General features: G+C 40.8%; 1 protein-coding gene across 1 annotated transcript in view; it reads right to left on the bottom strand.

The window, feature by feature from the left end:
• Positions 1-271: 271 nt before the first annotated feature.
• The window catches only part of LOC117292493 (WD repeat-containing protein 90-like), a gene marked incomplete at its 3' end in the record, with an annotated part of 47328 nt that continues 24475 nt past the window's right edge, over positions 272-23124 (bottom strand). Inside the window, 13 exon segments of the mRNA XM_033774554.1 lie at positions 272-513; positions 1448-1651; positions 2114-2291; positions 4450-4647; positions 5220-5497; positions 6631-6671; positions 7925-8052; positions 10106-10234; positions 16858-17025; positions 17685-17815; positions 19389-19519; positions 20312-20451; positions 22676-22911. Coding sequence (XP_033630445.1) covers positions 272-513; positions 1448-1651; positions 2114-2291; positions 4450-4647; positions 5220-5497; positions 6631-6671; positions 7925-8052; positions 10106-10234; positions 16858-17025; positions 17685-17815; positions 19389-19519; positions 20312-20451; positions 22676-22911 — 2204 coding nt within the window.

Here is a 23124-nt window from a genome sequence, read left to right as displayed (position 1 = left end):
GCTTTTGGGAACAGTATCAAAAGCACTGGATAAGTAGACTAATGAGTAGGATTTCTTTACTTGTGGACAAAATATTGTCTGATTTTCTTCACCAGGCCGACATAAAAAGTCTGAATTCAGCCAAAAGTCTGAGCAATCTCATACCTGTATACTATCAACAAATATCTGTAGCTTATTACCAAGTCAAATGTTATGCTAATACACATTCTGGGTAATAACCAAACGTACCCGGTGCCTTTAAAGAAAAAATACAGTTCAAGAAAAACCTCACCATGTGCTTGGAGTCCATCAAATCCTGAGGTACATCAGCCTCGTGGACGTTGAGACTAAACCTCCCCTGAGTCTCATCCAGCATCCAGAAGAGTAAGGTGCCCGTCTCGCCCACTGAAGAGAACTCATTAGTGGTGTACGGGTCCCAGGACAGGTCATGGATGGGCTGTGCTGACTTAGAGGCTGCTAGGAGGGAGTAGTCGTGGGTGCTCCAGACGACGAGGGTACAGTCACGGTAGTCACCTGTGGGGAGGATGGTTTAGCAGATGAAACCAAGTCTCAAGTGGATTTCAAGAAGAGTTAAGACTAGGCTCATCACGAGTTACCAGGATATACTCCCCCTAACTTAGGACTAGCCTTAAATTTTTATCGCCTAGAACTAGTCCCTAGACTTAGAGGCTGCTAGAAGCGCGTAGTCGTGGGTGCTCCAGACAACGAGCGTAGTCACGATAGTCACCTTTGGGGAGGATGGTAAGCAGATGAAAACAAGTCTTAGGCCAATTTTTTTAACCATGTAAGCAGTCATTTTGTGCTTACAGAGCATTCCTTTACCATAATTTCTATTTCATAAAACTGTTTAATGTAAGCAAGGGTAAATGCTCGCTTACCCGCAGTTAGCGCACGAGTGACATTACAATGCAAATCCATGGTGAACATGCATGCGCGTCAATAATTTTTCTGCTAGCTTGCTACAGCTTTAAAGACAGTGGACACTATTGGTAATTGTCAAAGACTAGTCTTCTCACTTGGTGTATCTCAACATATGCATAAAATAACAAACCTCAATTGGTTGTCGAAGTTGCAAGATAATAATGAAAGAAAAAACACCCTTGTTACACGAAGTTGTGTGCGTTTAGATGGTTGATTTCGAGACCTCAAATGAAATCAAATTCATGGACAATCACTTCTTTCTCGAAAACTACGTCACTTCAGAGGGAGCTGTTTCTCACAATGTTTTATACTATCAACCTCTCCCCATTACTCGTTACCAAGTAAGGTTTTATGCTAAAAATTATTTTGAGTAATTACCAATAGTGTCCACTGCCTTTAAGCAATTGGGCCCTGGTTCTCTGAATACATGAGGGGAAATAATGAGGTCACAGATTCAAGACCTGCTCCATTCATTTTTGTTTTAAATAAAACATTTTAACTTTCAGTTAGTTCTCGTTTTTCTTACCAACAGAGACCAAGAATCTGTCGTCCCTGGAGTATGCCAAGCAGACGATGTCATGCTCATGGTAGGACAGTACCTTGGTGCACAGCGCTGCCTGGACGTCCCATAGACAGATCTGACTGGTGGTCAGGCCATGAGAGCCAGAGGCAGAGGCCAGTACCTGGCAGTCATGCTGGAAGGTCAGGGTGGAGATCTCTTCCACATGGCCTGGTGGGTGGCGAGAAAACAAAATCAATGTTGGAATTTATGATGTCAATGATAACATCTAAATTGTGTAACAAGTGAAGTCACAGTAAGACTTTTTTAAGAACTGCTGTTCATGAAAACGATACATACATACATATAAGGCATTTGTAAAGCGTCACTACGTCAATAACGCAGCGCATTAGGTTGGGTATAGATAATGTTTGATACACTTCTTGAATGTGCGTAGAGAGTAAGATTCCCTGATTGAGGTGGTCAGTACATGTATATTCCAGGCTTGGGGAGCAAAAAGAGAGAATGTGCGACTTGAAGCAGACTTTTAAGTCTTAAAAGAAGCTTAATTGAGTTTGGTTCCATGAGGCAAATGTCTGAAACAAAAAATTATTTGGGTTGACCTAGAGTCGCTCCTAATCTATTTGGTTCGGCACGACTGTGGTGCGCCTGTCTGAAATGGGTGTTACTTACCCATCAGATGTCTCTGGTTCCCCGTGTTCAGATCCTCAATGACGATTACACAACCACTGGTATAAGCAAACAACCCAGTGTCAGGGTGCCAGACTAGATTGCCTCTGCCGTTGCCGTTGTATCCCAGTACTGATTTGAGTTTCAGGCCGGCCTGGTTGGGAGGTGCTATGTACCGCCTCTGAAGGACAGAACCAAAAATCATTACATTTTGATGTATCAGTACAGGATTTGATACAAACAAAAACTAATTGGTTTTAATCTGAAAGCTCACCGATTGTAAAGCTGTTGAAGGCACTAATCCTCCGTAGAAATATTTCTGTCTGACATATCGTCAAAGTTAACAAAACAGCATTTGAAGGCCCACAAATCACTTTTGCTTTTAATCAAAACAGAAATCACTACATACTTTTTGAAAATAAAACGAAAGCTTCTGTTACCAACAGATAACTTCTGTACCTAAAACCCTTTGTAAAATCCCTTTAAATAATAATATTTGGTGTGTAGAAACACCCAGATGTGTTTATGGTGTCGGTCGAGGACTTCTCTTTGTTCTCCCATTGTTTGGACATAATGTTTTTTTCAGACGTCCCCATTGGTTTTGTACACGAAATCGAATCGATGACATGAAAATAAGTCAAAGGTCGCCATTACTGTGTACATTGTGCAAGATACATGTACATGGTAAATGTATGTCCGAATTCTGCCAGCACCACACACAGAAAAATAAGCTACTCGTTGGGCGCACTTAGGTTGGTGAAAGGACCTCAGAATTTTGAACCAAGGAAGGTGGAAGTTGTAAATAAGGGAATCAATGTGTGGTGAAGAGGTTTTCAACTAGTGGTTTAAACCCGCTGAGGCCTGGTTATTCGTCTCAGTAAAATTATCAAAAACCAGGTCTCGGCGGGTTTAAACCACTAGTTGAAAACCTATTCAACACACTTTGATTCCCATTCATAAATACCTTTTCGGTCAAAAACATCATCACTCTTTTGTCAAAAAGTAAAATAAATGCAAAAATTATAATTGTTCAATGATTTCTTTCAACACAACACCCCTCCAGCTATGAAATGGTAAGGCCCTCGGGTAAACAACTCCTTATAAGGAGAATGATGTGCGCGTCGCGCGTATCGCGTGATGTGGCACAACTGTCCCGGCCGTTGCTCTCAACCAAAAGGAATGAAGAAACTGTCTTATAAGCACATGTGCAAGCTTGCGTGTCATGCCCATGTTTCCACTTTTTACAGGTCATTATCAAAGGTTTAAACACCCCCACGTGACGCGCTCTCCACCAATAGGAATAGCGAAACTGTCTTAGGTATTTTGAGAATGTTTCTTATGATGACCATGCTATTTCAAAGAAAGTTGTCTTGTTGAGATTGTGCTCTATGGGCGGCTGTTTGCTGCATTTTAATCGCATGTTTAGAACTAAAAATACAACATGCAAACTTCAAGGGCGGTTGCGGGCAGTATGCGGAGTAATAGAGAGGGGCTGCAGGCGGTATGTATGCTAAAGGGTTAAAGACACTGGACACTGTTGGTAATTGTCAAAGACCAGTCTTCTCACAAAGAAGAACATTTTAGCTCAATTGGTTGTCGAAGTTGCGAGATAATAATGAAAGAAAAAACCCCCTTGAACACGAAGTTGTTTGCTTTCAGATGACTGATTTCGAGACCTCAAAATCTAATTGTCTCTAAATTAAATTCATGGAAAATTACTTCTTTCTCAGAACTATGTTACTTCAGAGGGAGCCATTTCTCACAATGTTTTATACTACCAAAAGCTCCCCATTACTCATTACCAAGTAAGATTTTGTGATAAAAATTATTTTGAGTAACTACCAATAGTGTCCACTGCCTTTAACACATTAAAGTGAAACCGCAAACCATAGTTTTTAAGATTGCTTTTTTCTACACGTTAGGTTTGAAATAAAGTTTCCAAAAAAAAATCATCCTTATTTTTCTACCTTCTGCCCAGGTTGTAGTTAATACAAGCAGGACAGTAAATTTTTTTCAAAACTCAGAAGTCTCCCAAAAAAATCTACTCCTCACAGTCTAGCAAGACAGGAGTGCGTTTTGGCGACCCCAACCAAAGCCCAACCGACTCGACAAGTCGATTACTGGTTGGCCTGAACAGCATCGTCACCGCGCTCAACCAAACACGTGAAAAACGCTCAACCAATGACCAATGTTTCTGGTTGGGGTCGCCAAAACACACTCCAGTTCTCTGAAGAACAAACTCTACCTGGCAAGTAGACACACACATGGTGTTTCCACAAACAAAATATATATTGCTACCTCACCATGCAATGCCTCAAATCCCATAAACTCATGCTTACTTGTGCCATTTGAGTCTGGTTATCCCTGGCTACAAAGTGACGATAGCAACTTGGCTTGAACTGTAAGGTCTTGTCAGTGAATGGTTTGAGGACGGGTAGAGGTAGGGCAGAGGAATCCACCTCTGTCGACAGGTCAGGTCGTCGATGCTGGCGGATACGTGGGCTGAATCCAAGACACTCTGCAGGAGGAGGTTTATCCTGGTAGGAGGAGAAAGGAAGAGAAGGTTCATTTCAGATACATTTCAGGTTCTCATCTTGTTCTTGTTTATAAAAAAAAAAATAAAAAAATAAAAAATAAAAAAAAATTTTTATACAGCGCTTTTTATATCACCGGAGGGCATCCCAAAGCTACCCCTGGTCACTGGGGCTTGATCATTCCTTAAACCATCTCAGCTCCCTGGTGGGGAGTGTGCAGCCTAATGTGCAACATCAATATGCGCTACTCGACTATAAATCAATCACAAGAACCATCTCTGCCCTCACAGGTACCCATTTACCCCTGGTAGGAGAAAGAGACACGTTGCTGCTGATTTGATGATTTCAAATGATACAGTACGGACTACTGAGGACATTTCATAAGTTTGGACTGGGTAAATTAGCCAAAGTTTGAAATATATTGAAATTTTAGCTCAAGTTTGGTTTTTGGTAAAACTTTTTAAAATATCCGCTATGCTGGCATGTTCAAAATTGTTTAGCTGATTTTATGGTTTCAAATGATACAGAACGGACTACTCAGGAAATGTCATCTGCATCTGAGGAGAGCAACTCACAGTTTCAGTGATGCTTGATTCCTCCATGCTTGACCGACTCTCCAACTCTGGACCAATCAGGACCTCCTCATCCCAAGCAACAGTTGCTGCTGTAACCCCGCCTAGCAACGAGATGCCCGCCTCATCTTCATCCGACTCTTCCTTCTCCTTTGTCGACGTGTCGTCCACTAGCCTGGTCGGGGAGGTGGGCAGAGGTGCTTGGCTCCGGGGTCGTAAACTTCCTGTCAAGTCCAGGTTTCTTCTTACAGGACTTTTGCAGGGTTTGACGGGTGATAAGTCTAGATAAAACAATAAGATCTTGACATGTTGAAAGTTATTTTAGCATGTACAAGCGTATTTAAAGGGTTTACGTACTTTTTTTCTAACACAAAACACAATGTCAACAGGTTTACATTAAACTTACACAGTTTGAAGATAATGAAAGTATAAAGCTTCCCTTAAATTAATACTTACTGAGGTGCTGTAGTTTTTGAGAAATGAGTAAAACAATGTCTCAAAAATATGGTATGTTATGGTATAATATCATAACTGGTTAATATGTTAAAATAATGCTAAAATAATTTTAGTTACTCAAAAATTATTTTACTCATTTATCAAAAATTACAGCACCTCAGTATAAAGTCATATTCGAAGGGAAGCTTTCTACCATCATTATCTTCAAACCGTGTAAGTTTAAAGTAAATCTGTGCACATTTTGAAAAAGTACCGGAGTCCTTTAACACCGAGATCAAAATTAACTTACTCTCATTTCTCAAAAAGTACAGCACCTCAGCAAGTAATATTTAAGGGAAGTTTTCGACCACCATTATCTTCAAATCTGTAATGTAAATCTGTTGACATTGTGTTTGTGTCCTACAAAAAATACCCAAACCCTTTGAAGTGGAATTTAATCTACTGAGGTTTACGATAAGACATATCGGAGACATGTGTGTGTATGCGTTTTGTTACATTACTGGGCCAAATTTCATCGCGCTGCTTAGCGGCTGAACTTGTGCTTACTGTGCAGTTTCCATTTCATAGCGCTCTAGTGCTTTCGCACAAAAATAAATGACATCACAATGTATAATAGATGTTAAATTTACATCGGGATAAAGAATATTAATTTTGGTTTTTACCCATACACCGATGTGAAAGTACTCGGGAAAGTACTGAGTATACAGTGCTAAACATCACAATGTAAATCCACGGTAAATGCGCAATTACGTGGCCGCCCAATTTTTCTGCTAACCTGTGAAACACGCTTGTACCTTAGCAAATTTTTCTGCTACAGTAAGCACGAAAATTTGTTTACCGTTTTAAGCAGCGCTATGTAATTGGGCCCTGGTCCTTATCCCAAAATGAATCAATGACAAGAAATTTGAAATTAGAGATGTGTTACAAAATGGTTTTAAAAGCAGAAATCAAATCTTACCCGAGCGACTCAGGAAATGTTCTGTCTCGAGGGTTGTGCCTCTAAAAAGGATGAGAGAGGGAAAAAATTAATCATAATAACAATAATAATAATACCAAAGTCTTATATAGCGCACGTATCTACCAACAAGGTACTCAAGGCGCTTAGTATATACATACTTTTCGAAAGGTTATTAAAGGAACACGCTGCCTTGGATCGGTCGAGTTGGTTTTTGAAAAGCGTTTGAAATCGTTTGTCATGAAATGCAAGTGGTTAGATAGATAATTTAAAAGAAGAATATAATGATCCACACAAACATGCCTCAAAATTGCACAGTTTTCCATTTTCGTCGCAAAGAAACACAGTCGGCCATTTTGTGGAGTGAAAATTTTGACTCCATAAAATTACCAATTTGACTTTATTCAATGTTCTTATTGGTCCAGAAAATACACGAACGAAGAAGACACCCAAGTTTACGATACAACCTGGGAAGGCGAAACAATTTTTTTTTAACCGATCCATTAGGCTCCGCCCACGGTGACGTGTGAGCAAAAACAAGTGAGCCTCTCCAATGCCATTCTGCACAACTCTGCCGCGCACGCCAAGCATACGCGCACGCATGACGGACCTTATAGCGTCAGGCTTTTGGCTGTGCAATGGGTTGTGATTGGTCAATACGCATTAATAATAATAAATAATAAGACACATTTATATATAGCGCTCTTACACAAGGTACCACAGCACTTTACAAGAAACTTTACAATAAGCAAATAAATAATGGCACTGATAATGGGAAACAGTCAAAGCAGTCAGTCATTGAACAGGAAAGTTTTGAGATGTTTCTTGAAAACTGCAAGTGACTCAGCGGAACGAATTTGATGAGGGAGATGGTTCCAAAGGCGCGGAGCATGTGTGTAAAAAGCACGATCCCTAGCAGCGGAATGCACCTTTGGAACTGCCAAGAGTGTACTGTCTGAACCAGAGCGAAGGCCAGGTCTTCCAGGTTGGTAAATCTTGATGAGACGGTGAGATATGTAGGAGCGGTATTGTGAGAACATTTGTATACAATGGTGAGAACCTTGAAAACAATACGTTGATGGACTGGGAGCCAGTGAAGTTGATGGAGAAGTGGTGTGACGTGGTCGTATTTACGACACTTAAAAATCAGTTTGGCAGCCCGGTTTTAAGCGCACTGAAGACGTTTGGTATCAGATGATGAGATCCCATGTGCATGTAGCAATGAGTTAGAGCGGGGCTTAATGGACCGGTCTAATGTGAGCGAAGGAGAAGACGGAAATAGATGGTTAATTCTTACAGCGGTGGTTGATCTCTCTTGGCTCCGTAGAAGTCCCACATGAAGACAGCTTCCCCTACGCTAATCATCCCCAGATTGTCAGGAGAGAATGTCACCTGTTGGATCTTCTCGGAATGGCCGATAAACACCTGTTACAGACAGAAATAACAACTTTCAATGTTTATCTTTCAACATGAAAGCAAAGTTTTCCTTTGTTTTTTGGAAACCGCTCAAATGTTTTTATCCAGTATTCATAAATATCTAAGACAGTCTATCCATTCTGATTGGCCGAGAGGGCATCACGTGGGGGTGTTTGAACGAATGATATAACACCAGTAAAAAGTGTTGAAACATGGGCGTGACACGCGAGCTTGCACCTGTGCTTATAAGACAGTTTCTTCATTTTTATTGGTCAAGTGCAACGGCTGCAACAGTTGGGTCACATTACGCGATACGCATAACGGCACATCAATCTCCTTATAAGGAGTTGTTTACCCGAGGGCCTTACCATTTCATAGCTGGAGGGGTGTTGAGTTGAAAGAAATCATTGAACAATTATAATTTTTGCATTTATTTTACCTTTTGACCAAAAAGTGTTGATGTTTTTTGACCGAAAAGGTATTTATGAATGGGAATCAAAGTGTGTTGAATCGGTTTTCAACTAGTGGTTTAAACCCGCCGAGGCCTGGTTCTTGATAGTTTACCTCGACTTCGTCTCGGTAAAATTATCAAGAACCAGGCCTCGGTGGGTTTAAACCACTAGTTGAAAACCTCTTCACCACACATTGATTCCCTTATAAATGAAGATGTATACAATAAAATTAACATGAGAAAATTGTTGAAATTGTCTGGCTTTTTATCCTATATACGTGTAAATGAAGATGTACATGTATACAATAAATCTAACATGTGAAAATTGTTAAAATTGTCTGGCTTTTTATCCTATATAAATGAAGATGTACATGTATACAATAAATCTAACATGTGGAAATTTGACACATTATCTGGCAAGTTTTTGTACTCTGAAAAAAGTAGGAATATTTCATTCATCGGGATCATAACTTTGAAGATGATTCTTTCATAAAAACATATAGGAAGCTTTTGAACAATGAAATGATTGCATTTTTAGTGAAACTAAACAGGAGTATTTGCAACCGGCATTGGGAGAGGCCGCCCCCCCCCCCCCCCCCGCCCCCTCCATCCCCCAAGCCTCACCCATCCCTCCTGCCCCGCTCAAGAACACACCAAGCCTTGAACTTTGCTCTTGAAGGAGTATGTAATGTAAGTCATGAACATGAATGACATATGGAAAGGTGTGCGGTAACACCATGTAATGACTATCTCTTAAAGACACTGGACACTATTGGTAATTGCCAAAGACCAATCTTCTCACGTTGTGTTTCTCCACATAATATGCATCAAATAACAAACATGTGAACATTTTGGACGTCGAAGTTGCGAGATACACGTAATAGGCCTAATGAAAGAAAAATCACCCTTGTCACATGGAGTTGTATGCTTTCAGATGGATGATTTCGAGACCTCAAGTTCTTAGTCTGAGGTCTCAAAATCAAGTTTGTGGAAAATTACTTCTTTCTCGACAACTACTCCACTTCAGAGGGAGCCATTTCTCACCATGTTTTATACAACCTACCTCTCCCCATTACTCGTTACCAAGTAAGTTTTTATGCTAATAATTATTTTGAGTAATTACCAATAGTGTCCACTGCATTTAATTACTTATTGCTAAAAAGCAACCTACAACTCTCGTTCTCCAATCATCATCTACCGCCCACCTGAAATTCAATTCTGTCCTATCCCCCGCACTCGCTATGGAAATCGCTCCTTCTCAATCGCCACTCCCATTTTATGGAACAATCTTCCCGTCCACATTCACTTCTTAATCAGCGCTTAGAAACCTGGTATTAAGCGCTATATAAATGCATGTTGTTATTATTATTATTATTAATGAGGTGGGGTGGCTCTGAAAAGAACCGTTGGTTTCAACTCGACATTTCATTCAGTATGCTCTGATCATCTTCTGGAGAAAGCATGAATGACAAGAGAAAAATATAAAGTTTTATAGGAACCTTGCAAAAGGGCACCACAGCAAAAGCAGAGGGCACCAAGGCAATTGCTGTGGGTGCTGGGGGTTAATTCGAGGCTTGACAAACATTATTATAGCTCGATGACATGACATACCTGAAAGTTGATATCGAGCCTCATGTGGTAGTCCCATATTTTGATGATTTTATCTCCGGCCGAGGCCAGGTGGCGACCATCTGAACACACCTCCATGCTGGTTACTCCAGATCTGTGCATGTTGGACACCTGGTAAAAAGAGACACGACAAATTCATGTTACTTCATAGACCCATTGCATATGACGTCACACTCTAAAAAAGGAGGCAGATCATTGGACAATAGCTGTTTTTTGTGCGTAAAAACGTGTGAGTGACCTCAGCGTACCTGTAGCGGTTCGTGTTATGCAAGGGGGAGCTATTGATTTCTTACACAATACAGAACGCACCTCCAAACAAAGCGCATAATATTGGACGTCAACTCTCTTTTGTGCATGTTTGTATATGATTTTGACGCCCAAAATGACACCGAGGATTGGCACACGTGAGTATTCTGCACGTATTGCAAGGGGTCTATAATAATATAATACAATATACATGTACACTGTAATATAATATCAAAGTCATAAATAGCGCATGTACATGTATCTACAAACAAGGTACTCAAAGCCCTTAATAATAATAATAATAATAATAATAATAATAATAATAATAATAATAATAATAATAATAATAATAATAATAATAATAATAATAATAATAAATAATAATAATAATAATAATAATAATAATAATAATAATAATAATAATAATAATAATAATAATAATAATAATAATAATAATAATAATAATAATAATAATAATAATAATAATAATAATAATAATAATAATAATAATAATAATGGCGACGAGACAAGGAACACTGCTTCAGATCGGCTCTCGATTCTATAGAAGATAAATATTGTTTCCCGCTGTTTGTTTTGCACCAAAAGTTAACTCCTTGTTGGTACTACTTGGTAGACACCGCAGGGTAAGTTTGAAGGCAACTAGTTAACACCTTGTTGCTATTTTTGGTGGAAAAAGGTTGGATTTTTTTCGTATTCGGAAAACTTTCTACAACGTAGACCGCACCGTGTGCATTGAATCAGTGAACGGACGCGCGCATCATCCGCGTCCTTTGGAACATCTTGATTACAACCAGTGTTAAGTCTTCGTAGGGTTGGATATTCTACAGCGTTGCTGTATGTAATTCTCCCTGAAACTATAAACTTTCTCACAATTTTGTGATGTTAATAATGAGTGCTATGGAGCATCAATTCAACGGTGAAAGAGTGACAAACTCCCAGAGAGGAAGTCCTTCACCCGATCTGGTTGGTATGCCTGAGCAGGTGCTACCAGATCGTATCCAAACTGCTCACAACGGGATTCGTGGTGGAACCAGGAGAAAATGGAGTAAGAACGATAACAAAATTGCGATGGACTGTTATATTAAGAGTGAACCGGACAAGAGAGGATACAGAAGGAGAATGATAAGCCTATGGCAAGATCAAGGAATGTTTGAGATTAGTGAGCAGCGTCTTGCAGACCAGATAAGTACTATCAAACGGAACCAGTGGTTAACCAATGTGGAAACTGAGGAGATGAGGAGGATAGTACAAGCTGAAAGTGATGGAACAGATATTGTTAACCACCAAATACGGGAGGAGGCGGCTGCTGCTAGCTCACAGAGTGAAGATGAGGTGAACCAGCCAGGGTTGCGAAATGGTCAGGATGATGATGGCATCGACGATGAGGAGGGCGTAGAGTTCACGGAGGAGGAAGTGCAGATTAAGGCTAGGCTTCAAGAGGTGATGGAAGCGGCGAAGGGGTCAAACGGGTGGAGTATTCCAGCTTTGCGCCGGGTCCCAAGGAAAAGGCTGACAGAAATGTCAGCCGTGGTAAGTAAAGTCCTTGGGTCGGTAAGTACGGATAATTTATCGGAAACTAACCGTCTTATTTTTGCAGGGGCAGTTGTAGTAGGGGAAAAGTTAAGGGTAGAGGTGTCTCAACAAGGGAACAGTACACCATGGTGGAAACGTCGGCTGGAGGGTCAAATTAAAGATTTGCGAAGAGATCTCAGTAGAATAGAACAAATGAATAAGGGTTTATTGAATAGTTCAGACTTAAGGAATACAATTATGACAAAGTACAACGTCAAACGTAAGGGTGTGAGTGTTGTAATAGAGGAGATTAAGCAAAGGGTTAAGGCTAAGGCTGCAAAAGTGAAGAGGTATGACGACAGGGTTAGACAATTTCACCAGAATAGATTATTTAACACCAATCAGCGTCAGTTGTTTAAGGAATTGGATGGGAAGGCTGACAGCACGCAAGCGGTTCCGAGACCAACAGAGGCAAAAACTTTCTGGGGTGGTATTTGGGACAAACCAGTAAAACACAACCGACAAGCGGAATGGCTAACAGATGTGAAAGATGAATTGAGAGGGGTACAACAGCAAGAAGGGTTCCAGATTGACGTGGACAAGGTTAAGAGACAGATAAAGAAGGTGCCAAATTGGAAAGCCCCGGGTATGGACCATGTGCATGGGTACTGGTTGAAGAACTTCCGTAGTTTGCATGAGCGAATGGCCCTACAATTGCAAGACTGTCTAGTACAGGGTAAGGTCCCATCTTGGATGACTGAGGCAAAAACAGTGCTGATCATGAAGGATGTCAAGAAAGGTAACATTGCCAGTAATTATAGACCAATCACGTGCTTACCTGTGATGTATAAACTCTTGACCAGTATGATTGCAGAAGACCTATATCGCCATATGGATGACCAGCAGTTGTTTCCGGAGGAGCAGAAAGGCTGTAAGAAGCGGTCCAGAGGTACGAAGGATCAACTTATCATCGATAAGGCTGTACTGAAGGACTGCAGGAGCAGAAAGACTAATTTGGCAATGGCGTGGATTGACTACAAGAAGGCGTATGACATGGTATCGCACACATGGATAATGGAATGTCTGGATATGGTTGGAGTGGCTGATGCAGTAAAACGTCTTTTAGGTGAGAGCATGAAGACGTGGCGAACAAATCTGACAGCCAACGATGATAATCTGGGCAAGGTATGCATAAGAAGAGGTATTTTCCAAGGTGACTCTCTGTCTCCGCTGCTGTTTGTTCTTGCGATGATGCCCCTGTCGATGATTCTAAGGAAGGTGAGTGCAGGTTATGTAATGAAGAAGGACGGATGTAAGATCAACCATCTGCTTTTTATGGACGATTTGAAGTTGTTTGCGAAGAATGAGGCCGAGATCGACTCTTTGGTGCAGACCGTCAGGATTTTCAGTGATGACATTGGGATGCAGTTCGGTCTGGAGAAATGTGCTTCAATGACCATGAAGAGGGGGAAGAGGGTACATTCCGATGGCATTGCTCTGCCAGATGGTGCACAGTTGAGGGCTTTGGGTGAGGAGGAGAGTTATCGGTATCTTGGTGTACTTGAATCGGACCATGTCCTTCACAAGGAATCAAAGGTAAGGCTGAAGGCAGAATACATCAGGCGTGTAAAGAAATGTTTGAAGTCTAAACTAAACGGGGGGAACATGATTAAGGCGATTAACAAATGGGCCGTGTCTTTGATGAGGTACAGTGCGGGTATTGTCGAGTGGACTAAGGAAGATCTAGATGTCACTGACAGGAGGACAAGAAAACTAATGACCATGCATGGCATGCTACACCCGCGGTCAAATGTTAGTAGACTCTATCTTCCGAGGTCAGAGGGCGGAAGGGGGTTGCTTAGCGTGGCGGACAGTGTTAACATCGAGCGCAGAAGCTTGCATTGTCATGTCAGGAGGACCGAGGAGAGCTTGTTGAAAGTTGCACAAAGGTACACGAGGGCAGACGAAGTTGGGCCGAAAGAGTACAAGAGGGAAAGGAAGGAGGAAAGACATCAAGATTGGAGGAACAAACCACTTCATGGCCGGTTCTTGAGGTGTACTGAGGAAGTGGCCAGCAGCAAGTCATGGAATTGGTTAAAGAGTGGAGAACTAAAGAAGGAAACAGAGGGCTTGATTACTGCGGCGCAAGACCAGTCTCTAAGGACAAATGTAATGAAGGCAAGGATAGAGAAAGCAAACGTCTCTCCTATGTGTAGAATGTGCAATAAAGCAGAGGAGACTGTATTTCATATTGTTAGCGAATGCAGTAAGATGGCCCAGACGGAGTACAAAGGAAGACATGACAAGCTGGCCAAGGTGATTCACTGGGATCTGTGTAAGAAGTATGGTGTCAAAGTACTTGCGAAATGGTACGACCATGTTCCGGAGAAAGTTGTAGAGAACGACCAGGTCAAGATCCTATGGGACTTTAACATTCAGACCGATCATGTTATACCACATAGGCGTCCGGATGTTGTGCTATTAGATAAGACGAAGAAGATGTGTCATCTCATTGACATAGCGGTGCCAGGTGATATAAGGGTAGCTTCGAAGGAGATGGAAAAGATCGAGAAGTACCAGGACCTGGCCAGGGAACTTCGTAAGATTTGGCAGGTAAAGGTAAAAGTAGTCCCCGTGGTGGTTGGAGCACTTGGCACCATTCCCAAAGCACTGGGGAAACATCTAGATGAAATAGGGACAAATGTGAGGGTAGATCTATTACAGAAGGCAGCGCTTTTGGGAACAGCGAGGATCCTGAGAAAGACACTTGAGATCTAAGGCTACGGGACGTAGCCCGGCTCGAGGAGTTACCGGCACAAAGGAAAATGAGATCTTTCTTTTGCAATAATAATAATAATAATAATAATAATAATAATACAAAGCGGCGCTATACAAGAACAGAGCGCCTAACAAAGGGAGGGCAACACAAGAACAAAAGCAATACAAAAATGGACCAACGACAAGCCAAAAGATATATTTATATAGAAATATAATGTAGCTTGTTAAAGTGATGAATTCTGAGACCCAATTTAGCACCTTATAAGGGTTTACAAGGTGCTACATACATTTAATCATTATGTATAAACAACAAAGAGTCATTAGTAAGGACCGCCAAAATTAAATATGCCTTTTTGAACTATTAACTTTTGAAAAATGGGAGTTAATTTTTACCCTCGTTTTACTGTCACGCGAGTCACAAAAACAATGATTATAGTATTTTTTCTATTATAGACCCATAACATTTTTTTTCTTCTCTCTCATAATAGTGGTCTTTTCAAAGGGTCTTTCAAGAATTAATTAGTTTTTTTTACTTAGGCCTTCTACCTAAAAAAAAAAAACACCCTCGAGTTTGTCACGCGAGTCACGGCAAATGCACTTAATGCACATGGTTAGCAAAAGCTACCAAAGTATTCTGGGGATGATGTCTATGGAATGTTACCAAAGCACCCCCAGCCCACTGGAACATACTACTATGCCCAATTTTTTGTTAGAACAAGGAATTATTAGTGTACAATTATAACTTGGCACACTGTCAGCAGATCATGTTGAACTACATGTACACTGCATACTGCACTGTACAATGTGCTCACATCTGAATAATTTACCTGCATTATTTAAATAATACAAGGAATGATAAACTTAAAACAAGAACAAACAAAAATATTTGATGAAACTGGATATTTTAAGACAGTATTCTTAAGTTAGATTTGGAGGGGGGCATCAATAAAGAAATTACTTATCAGAATTTACATGTACTCAGCCTAACACAGTCTAATGCCATTAGAACTTCACACCAAAATTTGTGGTTTCTTAACCACTCTGCCAAGCATAGTGAGAAAAAAGTCCTTTACCCAATCACAAAACAATATAATAATTTCTAGTAAGGGTTCTCTCTATAGGTTTGCATGGTTCTGAAAAGAACCGGTGGTTTAACAACTCAACGTTTCGACCAGACAGTGTTGTTAAACCACCAATTCTTTTCAGAACCACCCCAACATTACCATGTTTAAGTCAAAGCCTGTTCAGATTATTTTTCCTTTAAATGTTGCTTCAGGTGTTTCTTCCTTTTATGAAAAGATTCAATTTCAAGTTCTGAGTGTTCTGAATGAAATAAAATGTTCTTGTTATGCAGTATCCTGTTTAGTTATTGTATATTTTTTCACTTGTCACGCGAGTCACAAACTTCTGTCACGCGAGTCACGTTGCATTTAACAAATTTTCTATTTTATTAAAACTTTTTATTTTGTACTTTTTATTGTATAATATAGTGCTTCTCTTGTACTTAAAAAAAAAGTGATCTGGAACTAAAAAGTTCCTCTGAGTTCTCACGACTGGGCAATGGCATACAGGGATGCAACACCTTTCATTTTTTGGCAGTCACGCGAGTCACATTTTTGGAACTCCTATAAAAACATGATACCTACACAATTTGTTTTCCTTTTTTATTTTTTGTTATAGGGCTCTTCACTGAGTTTATATAAATTGAGTTACATGAGAGCCATGTGTTATATTTTGGAGTATAGATCTTTCAAAAGTTGAAAAACCAGTGAGATTGTCACGCGAGTCATCATTCAACAGCTGACCCCTATTAATAATAATTTGGGGGGCTAATCAACCTTCCTCGCAGCTAAGAGCTGAATTGCGAAGGACGCGGCTACAACGTGTTTGACAAGCAGGCATGCAAGGGTGCCTTTTGGCTGCCAGCCACATCAAGCCATTATGACCACAGAGCACAGCCAAGGTCGAAAGTCTTTGATTTTTCCCGAGGGAAGAAAACCGGATAGTCTGGAAAACCCTCGTGGCACAGCAGAGAACCAACGCACAACTCAACTCACAAATGGCCCTGGCTGGGAATCGAACCGGGGTCACCTTGGTGAGAGGCGAGCGCTTTACGCACAAGCCAACCGTGCCACCCAATACCCTCAAAGACAAAAACCCTGCAGATTTTGACCCACCTTGTTGATGAGTCGGCCATTGCGTGCGTCCAGCCTGAGAAGATGGGAGTTGGACGTGGAGACAAGGAGCTGTTTGGCTCGCTGTGGAGCGTAGCAGACTGACGATGCAGTGTCGATCATAGGTGACTCCATCTCAGAGACAATAGATGTTATGTCAATTCTCATCACCTAATCAAAACAAATTGGATTTGCTTTATGAAATGATTTATTTAATAATCATAACAATATCAAAGTATTATACAGCGCATGTATCTACCAAACAAGGTACTCAAAGCGCTGAGTATATACAAACTTTCAGAAAGATAGTTTATTGCAGTGATGGATTCTGAGGCCCGTCTATGTAGCACCTTATACGGGTTTACAACGTGGCTACGGCGCATACAGCAGCTACAGCCAGGAACACCGGGGCGGACCGCTTCTCTTTTCGGTAAGTGCACTAGGTTCTTTCACATGCGTTACATAACACATGGGACCAACGGCTTTACGTCCCATCCAAAGGACAAAGCCATGGTTAAGTGTTTTGGTTAAGGACACAAGTGTCACGGCTTGGGATTTGAACCCACAATCTGCTGATCAGAAACACCAGAGTTTGAATTCGGTGCTCTTAACCGCTAGGCCACGACACTTCCAGCAGAATATAGCAAGACAGTTCTCTAAAGAACAAACTCTACCTGGCAAGTAGATGTACACATGGTGTAAACACCATTGATAACAAAATAATAGAAAAATTGTCTACACAGACTAAAATTGTGACAACTTGACTTGGAATCGATTACTTTTCCATTTGAACTTCAAAAACCATGCCACGCAAGAGTCCGCCCACTCACCTCGTCAAGTGATCTAGCATCGACGACCATCACGGTAAACTCTGACGGCCCGACAAACGCAACCTGTTTCCCGTCCTCACTCATAGCCAGGGCTCTGGGTCCGTAGCGGTCTCCCTTAGCGACCATGTTACCTAGTTCAATTAAAGGCAATAGACACTAATGGTAATTACTCAAAATAATTATTAGCATAAAACCTTACTTGGTGACGAGTAATGGGGAGATGTTGATGGTATAAAACATTGTGAGAAACGGCTCCCTCTGAAGTAAAGTAATTTTTGAGAAAGAGGTAGTTTTCCATGAATTTGATTTCGAGATTTGAAATTTGAGGTCTCAAAATCAAGCATCTGAAAGCACACAACTTCGTTTGACAAAGGCGTTTTTTCTTTCAATTTATCTCGCAAATTCAACAACTTATGCTTATGTTGAGATATACCAAGTAAGAAAACTGGTCTGTGACAATTACTAATAGTGTCCAGTGTCTTTAAATATGACGCTTATAATACTTATTTTAAGAAAATAGTATAATATGAGAATTTATTAGTACATATAAAGGTAACAAAATCAAAAACTGAATAAAGTAAACAAAATTGATACATTGATAAAGCAAATAATAAATAAATAACTAGGAATGAACTATGTACAAGAGAGGAGCAAAGGCATGAGGCCAATCAAAAAACAAGGACAAACAGACAAGACGAACAAAGACATTACAAAATGCTGACAACAAAATATAAAGAATTAAAATACCAGTGATGGATTTCACAAAGAGTTAAGACTAGTCTTGTCTCTAGTTTGGACGAGTTACTTGTCCTAACTTAGGAGTACATGTAGCCGTAAGTTTTTAATATCTCCAAGGACTGGTCCTAAGTTAGGACTAGTCCAAATTCTTTGTTAAATCGATCCCAGGCTAACTGAATACTACAAAAGTAACCAGATAATTTATTTATTAATTTATTTCCTCAAAACCTCAAAAAATATGAGAAGATAAAACGATTTATAACAATTACATCAAATATACAGTACAAGGGATAAAACACGTATATAAAGAAACAGGATAATCCTGACACTCTCGGACGACCCCCAGACCATCTTGACAAAGTATGAAACAAAGGGATTGTCAAAACGATCTGAGTAGCCGACCGAGAGTATCAAGGTCATCACATTCAAGAAACTGATTACGAAACAAAACTGTTTTTACACTATCACAAATACCATGGTTGACGCAGTTTACATATTTAAAGACACTGGACACTATTGGTTATTGTCAAAGACCACTCTTCTCACTTGGTGTATCCCAACATATACAAAAAATAACAAACCTGTGCAAATTTGAGCTCAATTGGTCATCGGAGTTGCGAGATAACTATGAAAGAAAAAAACACCCTTGTCACACAAAGTTGTGTGCTTTCATATGTATGCCTGATTTCGAGACCTCAAGTTCTAAACTTGAGGTCTCAAAATCAAATTCGTGGAAAATTACTTCTCTCTCAAAAACTAAGACACTTCAGAGGGAGCCGTTTCTCACAATGTTTTATACCATCAACCTCTCCCCATTACTCGTTACCAAGTGAGGTTTGATGCTGATAATTATTTTGAGTAATTACCAAGTGTCCACTGCCTTTAAGGTCAGAGTTAAATTTCCGCCTGCAAGAAGGATTGATAAGTATACATGCAAGTAGTGAAGGAGTGAAAAAGCAATGTTACCTAGTAACCGCATCAATGGGTAAGATTCCTGTGAGGCGTCATAGAGAGCCAGGGAGCCAATGGATGAGGATGTAAGGAGATAGTGACTGTTAGGGGTGTAGACAACCCCGGTAATTTGACCTTTGTGCTGCCTGTTCAAGATAAAAATACATAGTGAAGGGTCTGGATTATTTTTGAAATGTTATAGTTTTGGTGATAATCAGACAAATAAATAACCGTATTATGACGCGCCTTTTGCCAAAGGATACAAAGCGCCAGGTATTATTACTAAAAGGAGTGGGACGAAGTTTTGAATTGTGAGACCTAACCCTTAGTATCATGCAAATGGTTTACAAGGGGCTGTGGCGCAATATGCTGCCAATCCAGCCAGGAACACCGGGGCGAATCCCTTCTTGATAAGTGCACTGGGTTCTTTTACATGTGTACACAACTCATGGGACCAACGCCTTTACGTCCCATCCATAGGACGAAGCAATGGTTAAGTGTCTTGCTTAAGGATGTCACGGCTGGGGATTCGAACCCATACTCTGCTGATCAGAAACACCAGAGTTTGAATTCGGTGCTCTTAACCGCTCGACCGCTTGAAGCAAGTCGATTGACAGAAGCCTAGCAGACAAATAGAAACACTTCTGTGCCCAATTTCGTAAAGCTGAGCAAGATAAAAGTAGGACAGAACAAGGCTACCAGCCAAAATAACATGTCACTGTGTTAGACTCGACAATATAGAAATTTTCTTACTGAAAAACGGACACAAAATAACGTTCACTTGACAGATAATAAACTTCAAATATTCTTATTAAATAAATCTTTAGGGTATTTACAATATTTACAACATAATCAAGGTATAAACTGAAACGATGGCTTCCGGACTTTCGGGTCGCCAGTAACTATTTGTGTGCTAAGCAGCTCTATGTAATACTGACCTCATTTCTGCCAGGAGGCTGGTGTTGGCGATGCTGAAGACTCTGACGCAGCCGTTTTCAAAACCACAAGCGAAGCACTGCAGGGAGGGATGGAAGGTGATGACGCACGGACACTCCTTAGGGGAGTTGAAGTCGTACAACTGTCAACAGAGAGAAAAGTAGACAAAGCTGATCAGCATGACCAGTAAATAATGATAGGCCTTTTCACACTAGTGACCTTCTATCCGTGTCGAACCTTATCCGGATAGGGTCCGTGTTGGTTCGGTAAAATTTCAACACGGATACAAACAGCTTCGCTTTCACACTAGCTCTTGGTTACTAATGTAACTTTCAATCCGTCCGATATTGTGCGACTGTTTCACACTGCAACGTCTAACACGGGTTGAAGCGATGACGGTTTTGAGCACTATAAATACATAAGAAGCCACTATTATAATTATTATTACTATTTAATTTTTTGAAGTATGAGACCTGTTCCTTTATATCCCATATTATAATGATTTACAAAGTGCTGTGGTGCAATATGCTGCCATTCAACCCAGGAACACTGGGGGCAACCCCTTTTCTTGATGATAAGTGCAGTGGTTTCTTTCAAGTACTTTACACAACACACAGGAGCTACGACTTTAAGTCCCATCTGAAGAATGCAGCAACAACAGTTAAGTGTCTTGCTTTTCAAAGGACACAAGTGTCACGATTGGGACTCAAACCCACACTCTGCTGAACAGAAACACCAGAGCTTGAGTCCGGTGCTCTTATCCACTCTGAATGCTCTGACCTGAAGAACAATGTTCACTTATAAGTAGGGTCATACTTTGGTGACTACTTCAAAAAGTGATGACCTCAAAAACTTACTTGGGGGAAGTATTGTAGCTGTTGATGGCATACAAATAATGAATGTTTATGAGTGCAATGGTGTGAATATTTTCATTAGTTGAAAGATGGAATGTTCTATTCAACGAGGCGCGCACTCGGTGATGTTTTTACGCAACGTGTAATAGTACTTTTCGGATGGAAAAAAAAAGGCACGCTGAGTGTGACGTAGCGTGCAATAGTACTTTTATTTGCTAACACGTGAAGGTTAGTCCTGCCATCAAATGGCAAGGATCTGCTTGGGTGTAATATAATATAAACTATTCTGAGAAAGGATTCCCTTGAAGTAATGGATAATTGTTTACCCCCAAATAGTTGAATCTGAGAAAAGTTTCATGCACACACAGGCAAATCTGAAATGGAAAGGTTTGCGGTAACACCATTTAATGACTATCTCTAATGAGTTGGGGTGGTTCTGAAAAGAACCGTTGGTTTCAACTCGGCGTTTCGATCAGTATGCTCTGATCGTCTTCTGGAGAAAGCTGGACTCTGATGCTGCATGCTGCTTAAGTAGTGTGGAAGCGGATAAGCTTGGTGATGCACGAAGGCGGGACGTAGAGGAAGGAAATGGAGCTCGGTGATGCGTGGTGAAACTGGATCCAGCTTTCTCCAGAAGACGATCAGAGCATACTGATCGAAACGTCAAGTTGAAACCAATGGTTCTTTACAGAACCACCCCAACTCATTAGAGATAGTCATTACATTGTGTTACCGCAATCCTTTCCATATGGTATTTCCACCATGCAAAGTTTCAAATACTACTTACATGTAGGAAGAATAACATGCCTGCACATAAGTTCGTTTTCAAACAATGCCTTATGATCCCAAATAATATATGTGAATTGTCAAATGTCAATTAAACAGAACCGGTTGGCGGTACATTGCCTCTTGATACAAAAAGATGGTGGTTAGAGTGGTCGCTGGACGCTGGTTTTGCACCACACCAGGGGACTACATGTATGTGGATTGGGTTTTCAGTAGCTATCTGACTGCGTGGGTTTTCCCAGGAATAATTTTTGGAGGTTTTCCTCCAACATCTAAAACCAAAACTTCCTTCCTTGTCTTCTCTCTATTGGGTTCTTGGTTTAGTACAGTGATCAAGTTCACTTTTGTGGTAGTCCCTGGCTTCAAAATGTGAATAAATTTGGGTGGCATGGTTGGCTTGTGCGTAAAGCACTCGCCTCTCACCAAGGTGACCCGGTTGGATTCACGGTCAGGGCCATATATGTGAGTTGAGTTCTCTGCTGTGCCACAAGGGTTTTCCAGACCATCCGGTTTTCCTCCCTCTGGAAAAATCAAACACTTTTGATCTTGGCTGTGCTCCGTGATGTGGCTGGCAGCCAAAGGCGCCCTTGCATGCCTGCTTCTGGAACACAGTGTAGCCATGTCCTTCCCCATTCAGCTCTAGCTGCGAGTAAGGATGATTAGCCCCCCAAATTATTATTATTATATAAATAAAATGAAATTAATAAAACCCTGAGAGGGCCTGACCTGCTGTAAGGTATCCATATGCCATATCCTGATGGTGTGATCGAGGGAGACATTGGCCAGTTGTCGTCTTGTCGGGTCCAGGGACACTGACAGGACGTTACTTGTGTGAGACCGCATCAGGGTGGTGTAGTTCCTTGTGGATATGTCCAACATGCCTAGGTTGCCGGTGGTCGTCCCTGCAAGGATGCGGAGACCGTCTGCCGTGATGCCGACGGCAGTCACTGGACCCTCATGCTCTGTAAGTAAAGAAAAAAAAAAAAGGTTTATGTATTGTGAAGAGTTTTGTGAACAATCACTGCAGTAACATCTAGTGCACTGTATCTCACAAGTGATGAGAATTATGGTTGAATGACAAAAATTAGCTGTGTTCAAAGAAAGTTTTATCCCGAGTTATCCTGCACAAATTCAAAAATAATGCATGGAAACAAAGTTGGCACTCCAGGCATATA

This window comes from Asterias rubens, chromosome 7 (genome assembly GCF_902459465.1).
Source record: "Asterias rubens chromosome 7, eAstRub1.3, whole genome shotgun sequence".
Taxonomy (NCBI): Eukaryota; Metazoa; Echinodermata; class Asteroidea; order Forcipulatida; family Asteriidae; genus Asterias; species Asterias rubens.
The sequence above is the reverse complement of the archived record's forward strand: the minus strand, read 5'-3'. Positions and strand labels throughout refer to the sequence as shown.